A 26,802-nucleotide genomic window follows, 5' to 3' on the forward strand; every position below is an offset into this window, starting at 1 on the left:
TCCTACCAGCCAGGTTTTGTTTTATTTATTTATTTTATATACTTGAAATATTACTTACATATCTGCTTCCTTTTGTCTAAACTTTCCCGTGACTTTGTTTATGACAGAATCAGTAACGTTTAGTTTCTCTAAAAAAAACAAAAAAAACCCACAACGTAAAGAACATGTAAGACAAAAAGTTTCTGACTAAGCATACTTTCCGCCTTCTCCATTTTCTAAATATTTTATTATACATAGTATCTATTGTAGTAATGAAAAAAGTGTTTAATGTTTTTAAGGGCAAGCGCTAAGTTGTGCTTCCTTACTAACAAGGGTTGTCACTTTCATCACGACAGATGTCATTTCTGAGCCATAAAAATCTAGATCCAGAAATCTCTCAAAACTACTTTACCTGCGTATGTTGAATTTCAGACATTTTAAAATATTTTGTACGACTAACATAGATAATATAACTGCCTGTATTCCAAGTTAATTCTAAAAATGTCAGTTTCATTTCAAATTATGGGCCCATGATAGGCAATGATGAGATATGAGAGATGCTGTACCAGGTCCGTAACGGTCAGCGTCTACGAGAGAAAGATGAACCTGCATTTCCCAAGTGGCTTCAAATCCACATTCTGATTCCTTGCTTTCAATGGCTCACTAAATGATTAATGCCACACAAAAAGTTTCGAGTAAAACAAAACGTAATTATACTCAATAGTCTAGTGTTTTCAACATTCTACTACGAGATAATCCTACTACAAAATCTAACACAAAACAGACAATAACTTGAATGGGTATCTGTAACTTCGTATTTCTACAACAGGAGAGAAAACACAGCTAAAAAAGTATAAGCTAAAGTCTTTCCTTGAAGCCATGTTTTTAAATGACTAAGTTTTTAATTTTCTCTAAGCATTAGTATTTAGTCAGCAACACTGAATATATCCATTGCTTAATCTAATAAAATTTTATAACACTTTGTGGTTTTTGAAGAATTTTCTCATAGCCCAGTGAGGAAATGTTATCTTAAAAACTCACCTAGATTAATTTTATTCTCAAATTTCCGTAAGACCTTGTCTGATGGAGTAGACATTTTGGCTGAATTGCAGCTGGGAGTCTGTCGATTTGCCTGGAAGAAATGAGTTCCAGAGACTAAAGCTCTAATTATAAATACAAGCCTAAGGTTCATAACGTTTTCTCCCTTAGTATTAATTATTAATTAATTAATTAATTTATGGCTGCGTTGGGTCTTTGTTGCTGCATGGCGGCTTTCTCTAGTTGCGGCGAGCAGGGCTACTCTTCGTTGCAGTGCATGGACTCATTGCGGTGGCTTCTCTTGTTGCGGAGCACAGGTTCTAGGCACGCAGGCTTCAGTAGTTGTGGCACATGAGCTCAGTAGTTGTGGCTTGCGGGCTCTAGAGCGCAGGCTCAGTAGTTGTGGCGCATGGGCATGTGGGATTGCTCTGAGGCATGTGGGATGTTCCCTGACCAGGGATCAAACCCAGGTCCCCTGCATTGGCAGATGGGTCTTAACCACTGCGCCACCAAGGAAGTCCCATAGTTAACTATTAAAGTATCAGTACTTAGGGGAGTACCCTAAGGGAAGGGAAGGATCAATCAAATTTGCCCAAGAAGTTTTTTAAAAAGGCATTTGAGGGCTTCCCTGGTGGCGCAGTGGTTAAGAATCCACCTGCCAATGCAGGAGAGACACGGGTTCGAGCCCTGGTCCAGGAAGATCCCACATGCCGCGGAGCAACTCAGCCCGTGTGCCACAACTACTGAGCCTGCGCTCTAGAGCCCACGAGTCACAACTACTGAAGCCCATGCGCCTAGAGCCCGTGCTCTGCAACGAGAAGCCCCAGCAATAAGCCCGCACACCACAACGAAGAGTAGCCCCCGCTCGCTGCAACTAGAGAGAAGACCGCGTGCAGCAACGAAGACTCAATGCAGCCAAAAATAAATAAAATAAATAAATAAATAAATTAATTTTTTTAAAAAAGGCATTTGAAATAGGACAAAGTCACTGGCTAAAATAAAGTCTATATAATCTGCATTTTTGCTTTTGTTTCTAACCTCTCTACAACATATTCTTCATTATTATAAATAACAAATTAAAATTAAATGCATTTTTCTAATTTGACTGGTTTCTAGATTTAAAACGTGAGAATGTTCATTTACCCCCAAGTGTATAATAAAGAGCTAAGACCAACGTTAAACTGGTTCCAGGAATTTCATTTTGGGCCTAGTGTCTCAAGAGAGGGAAAGACTAAGTACAAGGCTTAGCACTTAGAATGGTGCAATGCACAAACTGAAGTAATGGAAAAAAAAGGGAAGAGAGGGGAGACAATATCCAGAACCTATAAATAAGAGAACAGAGCTTAAAAGGGCCTGTCACAAGGACTGATTCAATCCTGGTATCTAAGCGTGAACTTGGAGGCTGAGTAGTTTCTTATTTACAGGGAACTTAAAAATTGTTTTCTATTAAATATAACTTAAAATAATACATGTTCACAGTAGAAACCACAGGTAAAATTTTAATGACCTATAAGCCCAGCGCCCAAAGATTAACAGTTAACATTTAAGCATATATATTTTTCCTCCCAGCTTTATTAAAAGAAATTCCACTCTATGTTGAAATTGCTCAGTCTCACCAATGAATCAGTGAAGGAGTTGCCAAAGCAATACCGCACGTTAAGTGTGAAATTTCTTTGGTTATTCAAGAACGTATGCATTCTAGGCCACGGTATAGCTGTTTTAATTTTCAAAGAAATAGTGCTGCTTTCCCCTCCTCCCTATCTTCATGCTCTAGGAACCTTTATGTTCCAGGAAGATGCACCGTCTGAACCCTCTGGTTCTGCACACTCCCAACTCTTAGTCCTTGCAGTTTGAGGGGCAGGCTCTACGTGGCTTGGTAACCTGCATTCTGCACTTGGTAGAAGATGGCAGATCGGGAACATTTCTCCATGTCATTAAAAGACAGTTTCCCATGGCAACAGACTTATTACATATTTTGTGTCTCTGTCAGTTCATAAGTGGAAAAAAAAAATCTCTACATACTCTCTGCTTTTCTTTAATTACTAATTAAGCTGAACTTTTTCTCTGTTTCCTAACCATTTGTAGTAATCTGCCTATTTGTGTCTTTTCCCAGGCAGATTTTTAGGTTTATTATCTTATGACAATTTAAATAACTTTTTAAATTTACTGATTATGGAACAAATGTACATCATTATCAGAAATACGGAAAGGATGAAGAATGAAAACCAGTAAAGGCTAGGGCTATGGTGCAATATAACCTGGTGAAAACCTTTCAGTTACTCAATTCTAGAACCACAAAAAGTCCTTTTAAAAAAGAAGACATAAGCAAACAACGCAAAGATGTACAGGATCGTTCATCAGATACCTGCTGGTTACTCCCTCCACCTGAGGCTGAACACCTGGTCAGTTTTCCAAATCCATCGTCCCAGTCCCAATCATCATCGTCGTCATAATCTTCCTCCTCCTCCCTTTCTATCTCACCTTCACCCATCTTCTCATTCACGTTATTCTGAAGGTCTTCAAACAGAATATCACCTTCCTCTTTGACAGTCTTCAAGTCAATGTTTTCACTGGAAATAACAATGTTTTGGCATGTTTACACATACTCTAATTGGAATTGCATATGTATTTATTTATGATATAGTAGGCTACATCTACACCAATAAATCTAAAAGGTTCGCTTACAACATCTCCCAATAAACTCAAACTTAACACCAAGTTCTCCTGTTTCTCAGGGTTCTGTTCCAGCTGTTCACTTATTCTCCAGGTCCTACCACGGAAGAAGTACATAAGGTTGTTAAATCCACCCCTGCCTTAATGAAGTTAGAATTTATATTACTATCTTCTCTGCTGAATGAACTAACTCTGATGAGTACACCAGACCTGAACTTCAGGAAAAACATTCACAGAGCTGCTTTAGGAGGGGGTGGGGGAAGCTTTCTGACCAAACTTGGGCATAAGTCTAAAGCCTTATTTCAAGCCTTATCTTGAACTCAATTATCATTCTGCAACAAAAGGAGCCATATCAAGACCTGTGTTACACAAAGAACTTCAAATCACCCTTGCTCATGAAGGGAAGGACGGTGAAGAGAAGCAGCACAAATGAGAGAAGAAGGCTGGGTATAATTAAAGAGGAGAAGCGGAGACTGTCAAACCCAGAGAACTGGCCCAGAGTAAAGGGAGCACAGCTAACAGGGTCTTTTCATGCCACGTGAGAATTCAGATGAGTATTACTGTATCTTCTTAGTTTTTCAAAAGAAGCCACAACTCTGGGTTTTTGTGTAAAATCTCCCACTTACCTGGTATATTCAATTTGAACAAACCACTGTGCACACCAAACACAACATGTCTGCAGGTCAGATTCTAGAGGCAGTACTACCAGTTTTGAGCCCTCAGGTGGAGAACGAGTACAGAAACCACATAAAACACATGATGATATGCCCTACCAGATTAAACACAGTCAGACAGTGGTTTAAGTAAATTCAGATTATCAATCCTGACTCATTAACTAGCCATGGCTTAGAGGGCTCCAAATCTCCACGGATATGGGTGAGAAGAGAACAAATAATCAGTAAACCCCTGTTGTTGACTAGGATTTCATAAACACAATCCATCAATCCTTCAATTGCCAATAACCTAGAGCGTCATGTTAAAGCTATACCTTCATTTGTACCACGGCTTCACCACCTCGGCTGGACAATCCCTTGTTGAGGGCGGTTGTCCTGTGCCTCGAGGATGTTCAGCAGCGTCTCTGGTCCCTGCCTTCCAGACGCCACCAGCGCACCAGCCCCCCCCCCCCCCCCCCCGCTATGACAAACAAAAACGTCTCCAAAGTCCCAGGAGTGGGCAAAATCCGCCGGTTTCTATCTTCACAATGTCTAGGGTACACTCATGACCATTAACTACTCACCAGTCACACTGGCTGTGTTTCTTCTTCCCACTTAACTTAGTCCCTAAGGCCTTCTGTGCGCTCATCTGAAAACGTAGTTCTGGATGCCCTTCTCATTTCTCTGGCTAAATCCTACGTATCCTTCCAGTATTGACCTACTATCTTCGCTCAGGAAAGTCTGCCCTGTTCTTTACCCACTTCTCCTTTGTACTACTTACCCAAATCTAATACAAATAATTTGTCTAATTATTCGATATGCTTCCCCTGGTAGAGTGCAAGCTCTGTGTCATTCAGGGGAGTATTTACCAATGTATCACGATCAACTAACAAGAGATCTGACACACAGAAAGCCATCCACCTATATTTACTGAAATTAATAAAATCTATGTGTAGTGAACCCTTACTATAAAGTAAAAACCATTTTCTTGGAATTCCAAAATGAACTCTATGTTTCATTTTGCTTTCAAGTAGGAGTTATCCTTAATTCCTTTTGCCTCTCACTTCACATCTAACCCACCGTTACACCCTGTCCCTTCACCCTCCAAAACATCCCTAGCTTGATCCCATCGTCTTTGAAGTCAATTACCTGAGTACTTTTGAACTGTGTCCACCCTTGCCCTCCAAAACCATCTCCTCCAGAGCAGAATGATTCCTTTAAATCATACATCAGGTGATGTCACTGCCCTGCTAAAAGCCCTCCTGTGGCTTTCTATAAGACCTAAAATAATATCTCAAAACCTTACCATCACTTGTAATACTCTTCATGCTCTGGCCCCTTCTCACTTCTGTATCATTACCAACCAATCTCCTCAACTACCTGCACTGTGCTCTAGGCACAGTGGCTTCTAGATCTTCCTTTCACAGCCAAAAGGGATCCCACCGTAGGGCCTCTGCACCTGCTGTCCCCTGTCCTGAATTGCTGTTCCCGCTGCTCTGCCTGAGGTTGGCTCCTTCGTGTCCTTTAGATCTGGACTATTTATTTATTCATTCATTCATTTTGGCTGCACCGGGTCTCGGTTGCTGCACAAGGGATCTTCATTGCTGCGCGCAGGATCGTTAGTTGCGGCATGCAGGATCTAGTTCCCTGACCAGGGATCCAACCCAGGTCCCCTGCATTGGGAGCTCGGAGTCTTAACCGCTGGACCACCAAGTAGGTCCCCAGATTTGGACTTAACCCTTCCCTTACAACTAAGCCACTACTTAGGTCTATCAACTGATTTTAATTGTTTGCATAGTAAATATGTCATCTGGGTTTTAAAAAAAATATATCTCTATGTACCTAATGGTGTGCCCTCCCTCCCAAGTAGAAGGCAGAACTCAATGGCAGCAGGGCCTTGCTTTGTCTTGTTCATCACTATCTTTAGCGCCGAGGACAGAAATAGGCACACGATAGGTGCTCCAATATTTTTTGAACGTTAAATGTAGTTAAAGCTCAAACACCTGTTACCCAATCGCTCTCTCCAACTCTGCCTCTCAGCGATGCTAACAATCTGGGAACCCCGGACTCTCCGGACAGACAAAGGGGCTTTCATTAACTCCGCCGGCAACTGAACAGAAAGACCTGGCTGGGATGGAGAAAGCAGCAAGAGGCTGTGAAGAGGCCCCGAGTGATGAATTACCAGTCTCCCTCCAAACCACAAACAAGCGTCAACTCCCCAAAGGGACCGCGGCGGCGGAAGAGAGAGCACCGTGCGCACAGCGTCGGTGTACTCACGGCTGCTTACCTGTCCGAGGAGTCGGCGTCGTCAAACTGCCCCGGGACCACCCGACTCATCAGCAGCCGCCGGTAGTCCATGACGGAAGCGCGCCGAGCCTTAGAGCCACCAGCGGCCGCTCGCCCTGCGCCGGGGCAGGAACGGCACAGGGACGGTTCTACCCGCCGATCCAACGGCCTCTGCGCCTGACGTCCGCCTCGCAAACCGCTCAGAAGCCCCCGCGCCCAAAGCGCGCGCCACGTGCGGAGGACGGAGTTCCAAGCCTAGCCCCCGAGCCACCCAGACAGGAAGCCCCGCCCCGAAGGGAAAGCGTCTTCCCACCGGAAGCCCCGCCCCCGCGCCGGGCTGAGCGCCGGAAGTTCGCGTCCCGCAGGGCGCGAGAGGTACCCGAGGTCTGTGGGGCGTTCGTGTTCCCGTCGTTCCCTGCCGAGGCTGGGCCGACTGTTCCTTCCGGAGCTTTTCGAGTGCGCTCCCCGCTTTGTGTCCTCCCGTGGAAGGGCGCGTCAGCTAGGCTGGGGCTGCTGGACGTGGGGTCGCACACCACGTAACCTCCCAACTCTGCGAATGGAAACTTCGAGAGGGTCAGAGGGCGCGGGAGCCGGGCGGGCGCCGTTGCGGCCGCGAGGGGCGGGCGCGGCCGGGCGGACGTCACACTGGGACGTTCCAGCGCTGCCGCATCCCCGCTGCGAGGCGTGAAAAGCCGTGCGTGGGCAAGGTTGAAAGCGTTCTTCCCCCTCCCTCGTTACCCAGTGCGGAGGGAGGCAGCCCGAAATCCTTAATGTGGAGCCGAGCAGCGATGGAGCCTGGAAGTGAGCACACGTGTGCGACCTGAAAAGTTTGTTGCGTTGTTTTGAGGTGAAAATAAGACAGTTGCTTTTCAGAAGTTTGAAATTTGACATACGACTGAAAATTTAAGGAAAAAAAAACACTTGAGAATTTTTGCCAGTAGCCCCAGTGACACCTCTTTTAACACCCATCCTAAAACAGCGTAGCAGTGTCTCTGGAATATCTATCCAAACATTTGAACAAGTTTTTTTTGGTTGTTGTTTTCAAGTCTAGCATAAATCGGGTAAGGACAGAATGAAAGATGAAAAAAGGAAGCCTAACTTAAAAAAAAGGAAATTGGTAGATTATGCCATATGAACAAAGTTGTAGAAGTGTTATAATTGGGAGTTCTAGGTTTGCAAACAAAAAATTTTGCAGGAATAAGGCCCTGGCGGTTTTTTGTATTTGGAAAACAAAAGAAGGATGTTTCAGACCCCCTTCACCACAGCCCAGGCAGCATTCACGTATTTGGAAGACAGAGGAAAAGGTGAGCATAAAGTCTGGCCTCTCACCAATCCTGCCCAGCCGGCTTGGCTCCCTGGCTTTTTTTATATTGATCCTTAACCAAATGATGACAGGTTTGAAAAAAAATTAAACCTCGGCGAATTATTTATTAATTTGGTAATTCAATAAAATACCCCAGGGGAGTGGTTAAGTGGCTGCAGATTGAAAAGTTTTAATAGAAATAAATCATTTAAGTGCAGAATTTATTCGATATATTCTCGGAACAACACTGGTTGGTTTGCTGTAGGGGATATTGAAAAACCGTAAATGGGCTCCTCCTGAGGTCTGTATAGTATGTGAGTGCAGACACTAACACCCTTGAAAGAATGGTGAAGACTAAAACAGTCAACCAATAGGTGCTGAATTGTGAGATGGAAGTTTAGACTAAAGACGTTGAAGGAATTTAAAAACTGGGTGAACGGGTAGATAAAGTTTTAGGAGGGAGAAGCACTTACCAGGGCAGACTGCTGAGATGGTAAGGAGCGTGATCTATTTGCAGGGAAGGAAGCCTGATCTGTAATGCGGGTTCAGGCTATGGAAGACCTAGGAAGTCAAGCAGAAGAATTTGGACTCAGTGTGTTTGGACTTGTTTTCTACTCCCATCCCCTGACGGACCTGAGGAGGTCATGAGAATATGGGCCAGTATGATGCCGTAGGGAGGGAAAGAAAGCATGGGTTATGAAGAACATTTTTTAAAGGAGAATCGGACAGGACTTGGTAACTGAGTAGCCCATGGGTGATGAGGTAGAAGGATGCCAAAGATGTCTCCTGGTTTTCAAACCCAAGTGCCTGAGAGAATAAGTGTGGCATAAGGAAGGGAGGGAAAACTGATGTTCAGTGTTGGCTTTGACTTGGTAATGCGCTATTAGAATAGAAAGTATCAGGTAAGTAGAAATACAGTGTTTTGTGGACCCTAATAGGTCTCTGATAATATTTTGTAAATATCTTTTGATTAAGTAATTGAGAGATCCCTTCACCTTCTGGGTCCCAAACCTTTTAGGGAATCACTGGATGGTAGCCACACATACTGACTTCTTTTTGTCCAAATTAGTATTTACTACCATGCAAAGTTACCATGACTTTGTAACATACTCAGACTAATTTTATATTTTTCCAATGACTTCACAAATGATATTTTAAAATTTAGGGTAGTGAACTTTGCTGCCTTCTTAATGTGAGGAGGGAAGCGGAAAACAGCTTTTTGTTTGTATATACTAATAGACATTAAAATTATGTTTTTGTTTGTTTGTGTTTTTTTGGCTGCGTTGGGTCTTTGTTGCTGTGCGCGGGCTTTCGCTAGTTGTGGCGAGCAGGGGCTACTCTTCATTGCGGTGTGCAGGCTTCTCATTGCGGTGGCTTCTTGTTGCGGAGCACGGGCTCTAGGCGCGGGCTCAGTAGTTGTGGCACATGGGCTCAGTAGTTGTGGCTCGTGGGCTCTAGAGCGCAGGCTCAGTAGTTGTGGCACATGGGCTTAGTTGCTCCGCGGCATGTGGGATCTTCCCGGACCAGGGCTCAAACCTGTGTCCCCAGAATTGGCAGGTGGATTCTTAATCACTGCACCACCAGGGAAGCCCCTAAAATTATGTTTTTTTAAAGAGGACTTTCATCATTCAACAGTCAGGAACAAGGACTATCAGAAAGTTTGGTCATCACCTTCAGATCCTGTACCTTTTGAAGTGGATGCTTCTCATGAAAAATTAGAAAGCATGTCAGAAGCAGATGCTATGAATTTCAGCAGCCTTTTTTGAGACTTAACTCACTCAGATTCTCCCTTTATGGAAACCAGCAGTACCACTTCAGACTTGCCTCAGGTGTGCATTGCTTATAAATTCTGGGAGGTTTAAATGTCTTCATCCTTCGCATTGTCTTCTGTATTAAATTTCATAAAAAATATGAGGAATAATAAAAGAATCTCCAGTGGAGGTGTAGAGGAGGGGAATATAGGGCTTGGTTTTTCCAGTTCCATTAGTGTACAAAGAAAGGTAGAGTCTTACAAATAGAGTGTTAAAACCAATCCTTTCTAGCATCCTGGTGTAGTCCCATGAGTGCAGCCAGGGGACGTGGGCACAACGACTCAGATCACATCATCTGGTCTAGAGCATTTTCCACTATGTCAGCTTGCAAATGATTCGTAATGACATTGACTGTGCTCTGCACGTAAATGACTTCCTTTGTATCTATATGAACATTCCTAGTGCCCTTTCTCACAAAATAAAAGGTTGTAATATTGCAAGGTCTTCATTAATGTTCTAAATGTTCGATAATTGTTAGCTTGAGTGTAGGGAAATAGTAGCAGTGTGTTAGGTTGTGCCATATGAAATTGCCTTTCTGTAGTTCGAAAATGGACAAATAGTGACAAATTTCATGTGATTCAGGCCATAAATTGGCATAACTTTCTAAAGGGCTGTTTAGTGGTAGGAAATGAAGAGTTTAACTGCACATTTTACTTTTAATTCTACCTCTAGGAAAGTATACAAATGAGATATTTGCAGAATTCTCCATAATAACTAAACATTGGAAACAACCTAAATTTTCAGCAGTAGGGGCCTAGTTATTGTACAGATGTATAGCAGATATGTAAACCTAAAATTTGATAGTATAGATATATACTTGACATGGAAAAATGGTCACACTGCTTCTCACTGGGTAGTGGGCTTTTGAGTGTTTTTTACTTTCTCGTTTTAGACAACGTTCAAAATTATTTTTTATAATTATAAAGAACTATTTTCATTTTGAAAAAAAATTTTTGTCATAGTATTACAGGGTTAATCAGGGACCAAGATACTATATATTGAATTATAAAGAATGAATGTCTTAAATTATATGAGGAGGTCCTTCCTCATGGGTTTCACTGAGCATTTTATTCTTTATAGAAAATGTATAGACCAAAGGAACAAAAGGCATGTTTTAGTTAAATATCATAGAATACTAGTGTTAGAAGTGATCTCTAAAATTCAGTGTGTAGGAGTTCCAAAAAGTTTGTATAAATATAACATCAGTACATGTCAATAGTGCTATATTTTGTTTTTCATGTATGTTATTCTTGATACTTTTAAAATCTAATTAGAAGGAACGGTCTCAGCAACACGTCTAAAAAACAGATTGTTATAAAATATACTTTGGTTTTTTTGTACTTCAAATGCATTCAATAAGTAGAACAATGCTATAAAAAAGCATTTTTGAATAGAGGTTTGTAACCAGCTGACTTTAATAAGAGATAAGAATTTTTTAAGAGCATCATTTAGGTCCCCATACTTGATACGCTATTCATGATTAAACCAATGTTTTCCTCAAACGTTTAAAATATTTCTCTTACTATCTTATTTATATTTTTAATTTACTTAATAAACCCTTTCATCTTATGTAGAAGTAACGTAACTTTGAAAATAAGCTACATGAATTGTTAGGGACTGCTGTTTAGTGAAATCAAATTCCACGTTATACTGGAATCCTTTTTTTGTGTATCTGCAATGTTAAATGACTCGAATAAAAACTACCTTAAAGTTGTTTAGACCAGATTTAATAAACATCAAAGAATTATCAGTAAGGGATATATATGTTATCATATATTTGAATGTTTATAGTAACATGATTTGATTTACCAGAAAAACCCGAAATATTGAAATAGCAAGATATTTAATTGCAATTTAATATTGTAACTCTATTAGTATGGTTTAATTAGAAGGGAGTTCAGATATACAGTGGGGAAAGATACCAGAAAGCACATTCTACCCTTGCAACAAAAAATACTAAAAGAAAAATTATATAGCAATGTACCTTTAGAAGAAGCTTATGAGGTTAGAAGTATTAATATTAATGCCTTTTTGTTATTCATACAGAATGAAATAAAGTATATAAAAAGGAAAAATGAGTCTAAACTCACACTTTCCAAAGAAATCTGTAGCACACTAGGCAATTTGTTAGGTGGTGAGTATCTCTCTGTCGGCAATATGCAAACAGAGAAACTAAAATTTTGTGTGTATGTCCTGTTATAATAATAGGTACTGTGCTAAGCACTTTATGTACATTATCACGTTTAATCCACAATCCTATGAAATCGGGCTTTTTTTTTTCTTTTTAAGTAGGGCTGTTTTTACCTTCATTTTACAGATGAGAAAAGTGAGGCTCAGAGAGTTACACAAGAAATATAAACCATAATCAACACATTTGACTACATTAAAATGAAGAAAAATTCTGTATGACCAAAGTATAATCAGGAAAGTAAGATAACAAGCCTCAGACTAAGAGAAAATATGTGCAATGTATACAATTCACAAAGGATTAGTATACAAAATAAAGAACTCCAATAAGAAAAAGACGCATATAACTCAATAGAAAATCAGGCAAATTGTATTATTAGTTTGGTAGAGCTGCCATAACAAAATATGCCACAAACTGGGTGCCTTCAACAGAAATTTATTTTCTCACAGTTCTAGAGGCTGAAAGTCCAAGATCAAGGTGCCAGCAGAGTTTTCTCCTGAGACTTCTCAGACAGTTGTCTTCTTATATCCTCATGTGGCATTTTCTCTGTGCCTCCCTGGTGTCTTTTCTGATAAGAACACCAGTCATATTGCACCAGGGCCCCACACTTACGACCTCATTTAACCTTAATTACCTCTTTGAAGGCCTTATCTCAGAATACAATCACATTCTAAGGTACTGGGGGTTAAGCCTTCAACATAAGAGTTTTGGGGAGACATAGTATCTAATAGGCAGATCATGAAAAGGAAACCTGCAAGACCATTAAATACCTGAAAGGATGTACATTAAAAACACCACAAAATACCATTTCATATGTGTCAGTCTGACATGGGTTGGAGGGATGTAAAGCAAAGGTAGAAGTGTAAATTGGTACAACCATTTTGGAGAGTAACTTTGCAATATCTAGTAAAGTTGAAGATATATATTTCCTATAATCCAGCAATTCCGCTTCTAGGTATATACGCAGAGCCTAGGCAAAAAAAAATTTTTTTTTTTAATTTAATTAATTTATTTTTGGCTGCATTGGGTGTTCGTTGCTGTGCGTGGGCTTTCTTATTGTGGTGGCTTCTCTTGTTGCGGAGCACGGGCTCTAGGCAGGCGGGCTTCAGTAGTTGTGGCACGCAGGCTCAGTAGTTGTGGCTCGCGGACTCTAGAGCGCAGTCTCAGTAGTTGTGACGCATGGGCTTAGTTGCTCCGCGGCATGTGGGATCTTCTGGACCAGGGCTCGAACCTGTGTCTACTGCATTGGCAGGTGGATTCTTAACCACTGCGCCACCAGGGAAGCCCCCCAAAATTATTAAATTAGTGTACAAGGAAATGTGTATAAGGATGTTTACTGCAGTGCTGTTTTTAATAGCAAAATTAGAAACAAATATCTAACAGAAAAGGAATAAAGTGTAATCCTTTAGAATGAACTAGATCTACATGTATTTACATGGCTAAGTCTGAAAAGCAAAAATTTAAGTGAAATAGACATTTATATGGATATATATAAAACATGATGTTATTTATATAAAAAATTTAAAACAAAATAATACTGTGTACCCACAGTTTGCCCAGGGTGCTGCAGGATATTTTGAAATTTGAAGAAAACAGTGATACTGGACAGCTGTTGGACCCCACAAACTACTAGCTTAAGATAGTTCACTATTTCAGTATAAAAACCATACTATAATTCTTTCTATGCTGCCTTGTTTGCAAAGATGGGTTTTTGGAGGTTTCTGTGATAAAAAGCAAGTACTTCCTGAAAATCAGTGTGAAGTCAGAAGTGAGGGTTGGCTTCCAGCTTGATTCCAAGGTTTGAGACATTGTGCTGTGCTCAGTCGTGTACCCAGCTAGCAGGCAAGTTTGGTTGTTTAAGAATGAAATAAAATATTTTTCTTTTACTGTTTATGTGTATTTTTAAACAGCTACTAAGTTGTTAGGAAAAATCGTTAAGTTGTTTGAGCTTAACTACTTAATAAATGGAACTGTTAAGTATTTCTTTTGGTCTAGGGGTGCTGTGAAAAAATTACAGACTTTTAAGGTGTCACAAAATGAGAAAGTCGGGGAACTTGATATGTGTTATTTCAGGTACTTAAATGAGTAGTAAAATTAGAAAAATATGGATGGGAAGAATTAATACTTACCAGCTTCAGTATAGTAGTTCTCTCTGGGGAGGGGAAAAGGAGGGAATTTAGGTAGAAGGGAAGGGTCATTTATTAATTTTGTAACACTTTACTTCTTTCCATTTTGTTTTTATTTGCTTCTTATTTTTTAAAATGTATTAAATCTGAGTAATTTGTCATATTGAGAAACAGTATAGCATAGCATTTAGAAATACTATTCTGGAATCCCAGATGCACTGCCTACCAGCTCTGTGACCTTAGGCAACTGACTTAACATCTCTTATGTTTCAGTTTTCTTATCTGTAAAACAGGGATAATAACAGTACCTAGCTCATGAGATTGTTGTGAGATTAAATGAGTTTATATGTGTTTGCTATTACACTATGTGCTGTGCGTTTGTATTGTTTTGAAACATTTTAAAATTACAGTACAACGAAAGAATTTTGAAGATGTCTTGGAATTTGTTGCAATGGTATTTGACAAGAATGATATATAACAAGCTTTTTTGTAGCAGTCCCTTGATGACATTTTCCTCCACATAAAAAAGTTTTGTTGTGTCTGCTAGCACAAATACACTCAATGAAAAACGTTGAAATATATGTAATGCATAAAAGCCTCCAACAGTTGATTTCATAAATGTAAATGTAACTGTTAAGTCATAAATTTCAGGTCAGCTAATTCTTATTTCCATCTTTCTCTTTCTAATGAGATGTCAACGTTGGAAATTACTCACAGAATGTACCAACTCAGCCAGTTGACACCAGCATTTCTTCCTTCAGACAATTTGAACTCCTTTGCAAATTTCATCAGACAGAAGCATTTAATAATGAAATGATAACATTTCAAAATCTGACAGAAGGCTTATCTTATACAGAGGAGCCAGAATTGCAACATCATGTATATAATTATGCAGAAGACACCAATATACAGGAAGATTCATTTAAGGAAGAAAATCCAAAGGGAACTAGCACTTCCACAAATAAAGATCAACTTGTTCTTGAGTGTGTCAGACAACCTCCTAGAAGCCCACCTCTAATCCACTGCAGTGGAGAGATGCTGAAATTCATGGAAATGTCACTGGCTAATAGTACTGCCATGGAATCTGCCCTCAACCCTAGTCAACCTCAAGGCTTCTTGTGTGAGGAAGATTTACACAGTGATGTTGAACAACCACTTTATAAGGAGAATAGCTTTAACCTGCTTGATCTGAGAGCTAATTATAAAACAGAGGAGGTAAGATTTTTAATGGTTAGTACAGCCTGTAGGGTATTAAAGGATGTGTTTTTAAAAAACAAACAAAAAACACTGTATGTAATCTGAGACTTTTGTAAGTAGTGCTAAATCGTCTGATCAGCATGAGGGACATTGCTTCTCCGGGGAAAATGCCTTCTGAGATCTTACTCAATTTAGAAACAATTTTTTCCAATAAAATCAAGTCCATACTTGGGGATTAGTTCTACCAAATGATAATTTCTTTGAGGGTCAGGGCTCTGTCTTACTTATCCTTTTATGCACCCTGGCATCTGCATGATGCCTTGAATATACTAAGCTTTTATATTTGGTGAATCATATTGATTGGAACTCAGAGTTTATGGTAAGGAAAAGGTTAGAAGAGGAAGAAGTACAGAGGTATTAATTATTTGACAAGAAAAGTTCATGGTTTTTCTATCATGTGGGATTTCTACTGACAAGCAAAAAATGTTTATCTTTCTACCAAAGTGAAAACATTAATTTGCCTTTGAATTGTTGATTCTTGGTATGTAGTATCCTAAGAGCACTGAAGATGCCAACAGTATAAAGTCTATGTACTCTCTGAATAAAAAAATAAAAAATTTAAGAATTTGTGTGGGCAAATAGATAACAATCCAAGAATAGCATAAATAGTGCCTTATCATTGTGAGTTTGGTGAGAAAGCTATGGCTGTTATGTACCATTTACAAGTATAAGCAGGTTTTTTGTTCATTTATTTGGAAGGAGCATTTACAAGAGAACTTTATTTACCTGTTTTGAGGTCTGGAAAAGAACATTTTAAAAAGTTGTTTAATTAGGGTTTCTCAAGATTGTTCCTTCCTATTTCCCATTGCATCTAGCCATTCAGTCAGTCAATAAAAACTTTCAGGCATCTATCATGTCCTAGGCCCTGTGCTATGTGTTGGTTATAAAATGGCTGAAAAAGAAAACCAAAACCAAAAAGATGTGGGTTTTGTCCTCATAAAAAGAACACCCTAGTAGAGGAGATAGACTTAAACAATCACATAAGTAAATGTAAACTTTCAACTGTGGTAAGTGCTGTGAATAAAAGTTACATATAAATTGTATATAATGTTATATAAAATTACATATAAACTTGCAACTATGATAAGTGCTGTGACTAAAAGTAAGATGGGAGTCTTCCTGTCCTGGTCGGGGAGTTTGAGTAAGGCTTCCCTGAAGTGTAGTGGTAATTGAGCTCAGCTCTGAAGGATGAGTGGGAGTAGTTAGGTAACAGTGGGTGGGAGAGCATTCCATGCAGAAGTAACAACAAGTGCAAAAACCCTGTGGCTGCAGGGAGCATGGTACCTTCATTCATGGATCTGAAGGAAGCTTAATGTTGTTGGGTTGGAGGGAGAAGAGGGATGTTGCTGATGAGGATGGAAAGGTAGCATGGATTAGGTATCAAGGTCAATATCAGGACCTTGTAGGCCTCAGTAAGGATAGTTGTCTTTATCTCAGAGCAATGAAAAAAGCACTAAATATAAGAATCCAGTATCCCTAAATTCTAGAAAGTTATTCAGCCCACCCCTTCAGAGATCTTTTACTGGGTTGTTATGTCATATTCATTTTAGTGTTTTCTTACTACAACTTACTGTCCTTTTTTAAACCACCCAAAACTGTATTGTGGGCAGAAAGTCAATCATGAGGTATGTTCATCTGACTTTCCAGTGTTCACAGGAATCATAGCATAGTGAGGTAATGGTTTAATGAGGAAAAAAAAGTCTTTATTCAAAAGAGGCTTCACGAGAGTGTCGTTAGCATCATGGTGGATTGAGATGCTCTCTCTGTCTCAGCCCTTCAATCTACAACTAGTAAAACATCCACAACTCAACAAACGTGCATCTGCCGAACATACCAGGGTGCTGGAGAATTCCACGCAGCTGTACATCTAAAGGAGGGTGCACTGGAATACATAGAGGAGGCAGAACTGGGGGAACAGTGGAGGTGGCGCCTGCAATCCTGGTCCCCCTGCCATGGCGGCTAAGCCCACGTCCTCAGAGAACCCAGTAGCAGCAGGAGAGGCGGCACACGTGACTCAAGCCTCCTGGCCACAGTAGCAGTAGCCAACCATAGGTGACTAGGCAGCAGTGGCAGTGGGGCCCACAACCTCATCTCTCCACCTGCAGAGGCACCCATAACTCTGCCCCCCCCAATCCAGCCCACAGTGGCAGCACCCACGAACCTGACACCACCAGGCACAACAGGGTGCCCATGATCCCCACTCTCTTCCCCTCCCCCCGTGTTGGCAGAGCCTGTGACTCAGGGGATCTTGGACGTGGCAGAACCGCCCACCACCATCCCAGTGCCCCAGGCAGCAATGCCAGCAGCAGCAAGGCACCAACCACCCTACAGGCACAAGCAGCAATAGCAAGGGCACCTGTCAGAGGCCGTGGAGGGTGGAAAGTGCCAACTCTCAAATGTAACCAGAGGTAGCACAGGTAAGAGAAACTGAAAACTTGTGCTATGTATGCCACCTGCTGGAAAACAAAAGAAAGGCCTCTAATTTCTAACCTATTGAATCATTAGAATCAAGAGAGGGGAAAATGAAAAAAGGTTTATCTAAAGAAGAAAGGTATTTGCTACTTCAAATGCACTGGCAGAGGAACAACTCATCAAGCACCAAGGAAGAGAAGAGCCACGGTAACACTATCACAAAAAGGAAATGATGATTCTCCAGAAACCAAACTTAAAGTCATGGAATATTGAGATCTAACTGATAAAGAATTCAAAATAGCTGTCATAAAGAAACTCGGGGAGCTATGAGAAAATCAGGCAGTTTAATGAGCTAAGGAATCAAATTAATTAACAGAAGGAATATTTTACCAAAATATTGAAACTCTAAAAAAGAACCAAACAAATTCTGGAGCTGAAGGACTCAATAAACAAGATGAAGAATGCATTAGAAAGCCTTGGAAGTAGAGCAGACCGTATGGAAGAGAGGATTAGCGAGCTTGAGGATAGAAATCTAGAAATGATACAGATAGAAAAAGAGAGTGAGTCTTTAAAAAATAAGGAAATTCTATGAGAGCTATACAACTCTTTTAGGAGGGACAACAGTAGGGTAATGGGTTATCCCAGAAGAAGAAGAGATGAAGAAGGGAGCAGAGGGTTTACCTAAAGAAATAATAGCTGAGGGACTTCCCTGATGGTTCAGTGGTTAAGACTCCGACCTTCCACTGCAGGGGGCACGGGTTTGATCCCTGCTTAGGGAACTAAGATCCCACATACCGTGCAGGGCGGTCAAAAAATAAATTAAAAAAATATATATACCCGTGGGCCTTTTCCCTTTGGGAAAAGGCACAGGGGGAGAAATGTTTTACTTCTTATCCTGGATGGTGGCTACACAGGTACTTACTTTATTACTATTCTTTAAAGTAAACTCCAGTGTTTTGTGCATGCTTCTGTATATAAGGTATATGTCACAATAAAACAAAAATACTGAAGTGGAAAAATAAGATGAAGTCTTCAAGTGAATAGGAAGTTCAAAGCACTCTTCAAGTTAATTTTCTTTACCTGGTTTAATTTTCTTGGAGATAAAATAAAGAGTTTTCAGTTTTCAAAATATTAATCATGACTGAATTGTGATGACAACAGAGATTTATAATTGGAACATGACTCTTTGAATTTTTGCTCATTTTAATTCTAAAATTAACTGCTATAAAGAGCCCTGTTGGAATAAAGATTTTTTTCAGAAAAAAATAAAAGTAAAGATTACTGAAACCAACAGCATATCAGGGATGTAAAAAGATTAAGGTTTAAAAAAATAATAATAGCTGAGAATTTTCCAAGCCTGAGGAAGGAACTATATATACAAATCCATGAAGCCAAGAGAACATCTAATTACCTCATTGCAAAAAGATCTTCTCTAAGACACATTATATTAAAACTGTCAAAAGTCAATGACAAAGATGTACTAAATACAATGTAATACCCTGGATTGGATCTTGGAACAGAAAAAGGACATTAGTGGGAAAATGGTAAAATCTAGAGTTTAGTTAATAGCAGTGCATTTGTGTTGTTTTGTTTTAATTTTAACAAATGTGCCATGGTATATAAGATGTTAACATTAAGGGAAACTAATAAAAATTTTATTAAAAATGCAAAAAAAAGTCAATGGCAAAGAATTTTAAAGGCAACTAGGGAAAAAAGCATGGTTACCTACAAAGGAACCCCCATTAGGCTATCAGCAGAGTTTTCAGCTGAAACTCTATAGGCCAGGAGGGAGTGGAATAACATTCTCAAAATACTGAAATATTAAAAACTGTCAGCCAAAAATACTTTATCCAGCAAAGGAGAAATAAAGGCTTTCTCAGACAAAAGCTGAAGGAGTTTATCAACACTAGACATGCCTTACAAGAGATGTTGCAAGGAGCTCTTATGCCAAAAATAGAAAGGCAAAATACACAAAACTTCGAGTAAGGTGATAAATAGAATCAGAAAATTGCAACTCTATGTCAGAATAGATTGTTAACACTGTAATACAGCATAAATATCAAGGGAGTAAAAAGCAGAAAAAATAACCATATCTACTTCAATTTGGTGACAGACTCACAACATAAATAGGGATAATTTGAGACAACAAAAACGAGGGGAAGAGGAAAAGGACAGAACCTATATAGGCAAATGAAGATAAGATGCTATCAGCAGAAAAAAGACTGTCTTATCTATGAGATGTTTTACACAAACCTCATGGTAACCACAAAACATAAATCTAGAGCAAATACGTGAAACATAAAAAAGAGAAACATCATAGAAAACCACCAAAAAAAAAAAAAAATAGAAACACAAGAAAAAAGAAACAGTGGAGATAGAGAGCAATCAGAAAACAAAAGATAAAATGGCAGTACCAAATCCTCATCTGTCAATAATCATCCTAAAAGTAAATGGATTTAATTCACCAATCAAAAGACACAGAGTGGTTGGATGGATTAAAAGACAAGACCCTCCCCCTGCAAAAAAATATATATGAAAAACAAGACCCAACTATATACTCCCTCCAGGAGACTCACCTCAGCTTTAAAGATAAACATAGGCTCAAAATGAAGGGATGGAAGATGATACTCCAAGCAAATGGGAGCTAAAAGAAAGTGTATCAATAGTCATATCTGACAAAATAGACTCCAAGCCAAAAAAGGTAATAAGAGACAAAGATGGACATATAAAAATAATAAACGGGACAATTCATGAAGAAGATGTAACATATATTAATAGGTATGCACCTAACATAGGAGCACCAAAATATATAAAGCGATTATTAATGGACCTAAGGGAGAAATTGACAGCAACACAATAATAGTAGGGGACTTTAACATCCACTTACACCAATGGATAGATCAGACAGGAAGTCAGCAAAGAAACATCAGCCTTAAATGAAACATTAGACTAGATGTATTTGATAAATTTGTACAGAACATTCTATCCAAATGCAACAAAGTACACATTCTCAAGTGCACATGCAATTTTCTCAAGGATACACCATATGTTGGGACAAAAAAAGTCTCAATAAATGGAAGAAGATTGAAATCATATCGAGCACAATGGTATAAAACTAGGAATCAACTAGGAGAAGAAAGCTGGGAAAACCATAGATATGTTCATGACTGAACAACATGCTACTGAACAACTGTTGGGTCAATGGAGAAATAAAAAGTTACCTGAAGACAAATGAAGATAAAAATGCTACATATAGGGATGCAGCTCTTAAAAGAAGTTTATAGCAATGCAGGCCTACCTCAAGACAAAAGAAAAATCTCAGGGAATTCCCTGGCGGTCCAGTGGTTAGGACTCTGTGCTTTCACTGCAGAGGGCATGGGTTCGATCCCTGGTTGGGGAACTAAGATTCCACAAGCTGCACGGTGCAGCCAAAAAAAGAAAAAGAAAAAAAAAACCTCAAACAATCTAAACTTAAACGTAAAGGAGCAAAAAAAGAAGAACAAACGAAGCCCAAAGTCAGTAGAAGGAAAAAAATAATAAAGATCAGAGTGGAAATAAATGAAATAGACTAAAAAGACATTAGAAAAGATCAATGAAACTAAGAGATGGTTCTTTGAAAAGATAAACAAAATTGACAAACCTTTAGCTAGACTCACTAAGAAAAAAAGAGCACTCTGCTAAATAAAATCAGAAACAAAAGAGACTATTAACAGCAGGTATCACAGAAATACAAATGATTATAAGAGAATACTAAGAACAGCTATACATCAACAACCTAGGAGACATGGACAAATTCTTAGAATCATACAACCTTCGAAGATGAATCAAGAAGAAATAGAAGGACTTCCCTGGTGGTGCAGTGGTTGGGAGTCCACCTGCCAATGCAGGGGACACAGGTTTGATCCTTGGTCTGGGAGGGTCCCACATGCTGTGGAGCATCTAAGCCTATGAGCCACAAGTGCTGAGCCTGCACTCCGGAGCCCGTGAGCCACAACTGCTGAGCCCGCATGCCACAACTACTGAAGCCTGCACACCTAGAGCCCACGCTTCGCAACAGGAGAAGCCACTGCAGTGTGGGGCCCGCACACTGCAGAGAAGAGTGGCCCCTGCTCGCCGCCCCTAGAGAAAGCCTGCACACAGCAACGAAGACCCAATGCAGCCAAAAAATAATAAAAATAAATAAATTTTAAAAAAAGAAAAAGAAAATCTGAATAGACAAATCACTAGTAAAGAGATTGAAACAGTAATCAAAAACCTCACAAAAAAAAAAAAGTTCAGGACCAGGAGGCTTCACTGGTATATTCTATTAAACATTCAAAGAAGATTTAATACCTATTCTTCTCAAACTCTTCCAAAAACTTGAAGAGGAGAGAACATTTCCTAACTCATTCTATGAGGCCAACATTACTCTGATAACAAAGTCAGACAAAGACAACACAGAAAAAGAAATTGCAAGCCAATATTTTTGATGAACATAGATGCAAAAATCCTCAACAAAATATTAGCAAACCAAATACAACAATACAGGAAAAGAATCATACACCATGATCAAGTGGGATTTATTTCAGGGATGCAAGGATGGTTCAACATCTGCAAATCAATCAACGTGATACATCATATTAGCAAAATGGAGGATAAAAACTGTATGATCATCTCAATAGATGCAGAAAAGCATTTAACAAGATTCAACCCCCATTTATGATAAAAACCCTCAATAAAATTACTATAGAAGGAACATACCTCAACATAACAAAAGCTATATAAACCCACAGCTAACATCATACTCAAATTTGAAAACCTGAAAGCTATCCCCCTAAAATCAGGAACAAGACAAGAATGCCCACTCTTGCCACTCTTATTCAACATAGTATTGGCAATCCTAGCCAGAGCAATTAGGCAAGAAAAAGAAACAAAAAGCATTCAGATTCAAAAGGAAGAAGTAAAACTCTCAGTATTTGCAGATTACGTGATTTTATAGATAGAAAATTCTAAAGACTTCACAAAAAAAAAAACTGTCAGAAATAATAAATGAATACAGTTGCAGGGTACAAAATCAACATACAAAAATCTGTGGTGTTCCTATATATGCTAACAATGAGCTAGCAGAAAGGGAAATTAAGAAAATCTCATTTACAATTGCAACAAAAAGATTAATTACCTAGTAATAAATTTAACCAAGGAGGTGAAAGATCTGTACACTGAAAACTATGACATTGTTGAAAGAGACTGAAGAAGACACAAATGGAAAGCTACTCCATGCTAATAGGTTAGAAAAATTAACATTTACCTAGAACAATCTACATATTCAATGCCTATTATTCAGTCCCTATTAAATATTCAGTCCCTATTAAATATTCAGTCCCTATTAAATCCCAAGGATATTTTTATGGAAATAGATCAAACAATTCTAAAATTTATATGGAATCACAAAAGACCCCAAAGAACCAAAGCAATCCTAAGAAAAAAGAACAAAGGTAGAGGTATCACACACCCAGATTTCAAACTATATTACAAGGCTATAGTAATCAAAATAGCATGATATTGGCAGAAAAACAGTTACACAGATCACTGGAACAGAATCCAGAGCCCAGAAATAATCCCACACATTTATGGACAATTAATTTATAACAAAGGAGCAAAGAACATACAATAGAGAAACAATAGTCTCTTCAATAAATGGTGTTGGGAAAACTGAAAAGCCACATGCAAAAACAAAAAAAACAAAAAGAAAACACTATGTCACACCATACACAAAACTCAAAATGGATTAAAGACTTGAATGTTAGACCTGAAACCATAAAACTTGTAGAACAAATCATAGGCTGTATACTCCTTGACATTGGCCTTAGCAATATCTTTCTGGATATGTGTCCTCAGGCAAGGGAAACAAAAGCAAAAACAAACAAATGGGACCTCATGAAACTAAAAAGCTTTTGCACAGTGAAGGAAACTATCCACAAAATACAAAGACAACCTGCCGAATGGGAGAAGATATTTGCAAATCATATATCCAAGAAGGGTTAATATGCAAAATATATACAGAGCTCATACAACTCAACAACAACAACAACAAAATCCAATTAAAAAATGGGCAGAGAAGCTGAATAGACATTTTTCCAAAGAAGATGTACAGGTGGCCAACAGGCACATGAAAAGATGCTCAACTTTGCTAATTGTTAGAGAAATGCAAATCAAAACCACAACGAGGTTGTCACCTCACACTGGTCAGAATGGCCATCATCAGAAAGTCTACAAATAATAAATGCTGGAGAGATATGGCCCAGCAATCCCACTACTGGGCATGTACCCAGAGAAAACCATAATTCAAGAGGACACATGCACCCCAATGGTCATTGCAGCACTATTTACAATAACAAGGTCATGGAAGCAACCTAAATGCCCATCGGCAGATGAATGGATAAAGAAGATGTGGTACATATATACAATGGAATATTAGCCATAAAAAGGAACGAAATTGGGTCATTTGTAGAGACGTGGATGGATCTAGAGACTGTCATACGGAGTGAAGTAAGTCAGAAAGAGAAAAACAAATATCGTATATTAATGCACATATGTGGAACCTAGAAAAATCGTACAGATGAACTGGTTTGCAGGGCAGAAATTGAGACACAGATGTAGAGAACAAACATGGACACCAAGGGGGGAAAGCGGCGGGGGGTTGGGAGTGGTGGTGTGATGAATTGGGAGATTGGGATTGACATGTATACACTGATGTGTATAAAATTGATGACTAATAAGAACCTGCTGTATAAAAAAATAAATAAAATTCAAAAATTCAAAAAGTGCTGTAGAGGATGTGGAGAAAAGGGAACCCTCCTATACTGTTGGTGGGAATGTAAATTTGTGCAGCCACTATGGAAAACAGCATGAAGATTCCTCAAAAATAAAGAATAAAACTACCATATGGTCCAGCTATTCCACTTCTGGGTATTTACCCAAAGAATACGAAAACACTAATTTGAAAAGATATATGCACCCCTATGTTTATCACAGCATTATTTACAATAACCAAGATATGGAAGCAACCTAAGTGCCTGTGAATGGATGAATGGATAAAGAGAATGTTTTATATGTTTACAATAGAATACTACTGTTATATAAACAAGATGAAATCTTGCCATGTGCAGCAACATGGATGGGTGGAACTTGAGGGTGTTAGGCTAAGTGAAATAAGTCAGATAGGGAAAGACAAATATCATATGATTTCCCTCATACATGGAAAAAACTCAAATGAACATAATAAGTGAAATGGGTAAAGGGGATCAACTGTATGGTGATGAATGGAAACTAAATATTTGGTGGTGAGTACGCTGTAGGGTATACAGAAGTAGAAGTATAATGTTGTACACATGAAACTTACATAATGTTATAAACCAGTGTTACCTCAATAGAAAATAAACTTTTTAAAAAGGCTTTGCAGACTTAGGGTGATGGACAAATCTGTTTTAATTAATTTGAAGTCAAAGAAAGTTATATGTATTCAGAAAAGTTTGTGTCATAGAAAATGGTGAGAGTATCAAAGTTTAATTTTTCCTCTGTAAAAGTAAGTGTAATACATATCTCTATCATATACCTACTGTTTGTGCTCTGCTGTGCTATTAGGTGCTGTACATACATTCAGCAATTAATACTTAAGTATTTTTGTTAATTAGACATCAGTATTGGAAGTAGATGTTGTCATTGTTATTTCAGAACAGAGAATACCAAACTAGGGATCTTGGATTCAAGGCCAGACCTCAAAGCTCATGATCTTTCTACTCTTTCATACTTATTTTATTTACTGTAATTTACAGATTGCAGGTTCTTCAAAAGGAATACAGAATTCTACAGATATTCCTGAGATGTCAGTCAGGCACCAAAAGGAAGTCGCAGTGGAGGGGAGGGAGAGTCCAGAGATTGTCTCAACTTGGTCTCCGACAGGCATTTCTTGGAGTGGTGGAGCAGCTCGGGAGGACTGCATGACACCCGACACAGAGCAGAGCTTGGAAAGCTCACAACCTCTGGAAGAGGACATGGCTTTAAACGAAGTCCTACGAAAATTAAAACGTACTAACAAAGAACAGCAAACTCTGATCCAAGACCTACAGCGTAGTAACATGTATTTAGAGAAGAAGGTTGAAGAACTGCAGATGAAGACAACTAAACAGCACGTGTTCGTGGACATCATCAATAAGCTAAAGGAGAATGTTGAAGAATTAATTGAAGACAAATACAGAGTAATGCTAGAGAAGAATGATACAGAGAAGACACTGCAGGATTTGCATGAGATTTTAGTTAACACCCAAAAACATCTTCAGGAATCCAGGAATGAAAAGGAAACCTTACAGCTAGAGTTTAAGAAGATCAAGGGCAATTATGTTAGTCTACAGGAAAGATACATGACTGAAATGCAACAAAAAAATAAAGCTGCAAGTCAGTGCATGGAGATGGACAGAGCCTTAAGCAAGAAAGAAGAAGAGGTAGAGAGGCTGCAGCAACTCAAAGGAGAACTGGAAAAGGCCACCACTTCTGCTCTGGACTTGTTGAAAAAGGAAAAAGAGACCCGAGAACAAGAGTTCCTGTCTTTACAGGAGGAATTTCAGAAACGTGAAAAGGAGAACCTGGGTGAAAGACAGAAACTGAAATCTAGACTTGAGAAATTGGTCGCTCAAGTTCAAAATTTGCAGTTCATATCCGACAATGAAAAGGCTAAGAATACAGAACTCCAGCAGCAGATCAACAAAGTAAAAAATGAAAACTCAAAACTTCAGCAGCAGGTTGCAAGGAGTGAGGAGCAAAATTATGTCCCTAAATGTGAGATAGCTCAACTCAAGGAGAACTTAGAGGAAGGAATAGAGTCAGATATGGCAAAGGTATTATCACAAATTCAGAATCTCTAATGCAGAATTTCAGGAGTTTCTAGTAGTCTTCTGATGCATATTTGGGCATGGCCCGTACACAAATTTGTTGGCAGAGAGAGTCATTAACAAAAAAGAGAGAAAGGAAAATGCACCACAGGTTTGGAGAAGTTTCTTTGGTTCTTGGGTACTCACGTTAAAGAACAGCCATTCCTGGC

At 39.1% G+C, this 26,802-nt stretch overlaps 2 protein-coding genes across 2 annotated transcripts in view; one reads left to right on the forward strand and one right to left on the reverse strand.

Annotated features, from left to right (window-relative positions):
- The window catches only part of RIOK1 (RIO kinase 1), a 30,489-nt gene extending 23,561 nt beyond the window's left edge, over window positions 1-6,928 (reverse strand). The window contains exons 1-4 of the mRNA XM_068559449.1: window positions 6,631-6,928; window positions 3,383-3,587; window positions 1,021-1,111; window positions 59-128 (exon numbers count right to left, since the gene is read on the reverse strand). Of these exons, the coding sequence (XP_068415550.1) occupies window positions 59-128; window positions 1,021-1,111; window positions 3,383-3,587; window positions 6,631-6,701 (437 nt within the window). The 5' untranslated portion in view covers window positions 6,702-6,928. The remainder of the gene's footprint in view (window positions 1-58; window positions 129-1,020; window positions 1,112-3,382; window positions 3,588-6,630) is intronic.
- Window positions 6,771-26,802, forward strand: part of CAGE1 (cancer antigen 1) — a 49,551-nt gene continuing 29,519 nt past the window's right edge. Inside the window, exons 1-3 of the mRNA XM_068559450.1 lie at window positions 6,771-7,933; window positions 14,749-15,192; window positions 25,551-26,599. Coding sequence (XP_068415551.1) covers window positions 7,870-7,933; window positions 14,749-15,192; window positions 25,551-26,599 — 1,557 coding nt within the window. The 5' untranslated portion in view covers window positions 6,771-7,869. The remainder of the gene's footprint in view (window positions 7,934-14,748; window positions 15,193-25,550; window positions 26,600-26,802) is intronic.

The sequence above is a fragment of the Eschrichtius robustus genome, chromosome 12 (genome assembly GCF_028021215.1).
Source record: "Eschrichtius robustus isolate mEscRob2 chromosome 12, mEscRob2.pri, whole genome shotgun sequence".
NCBI lineage: Eukaryota > Metazoa > Chordata > Mammalia > Artiodactyla > Eschrichtiidae > Eschrichtius > Eschrichtius robustus.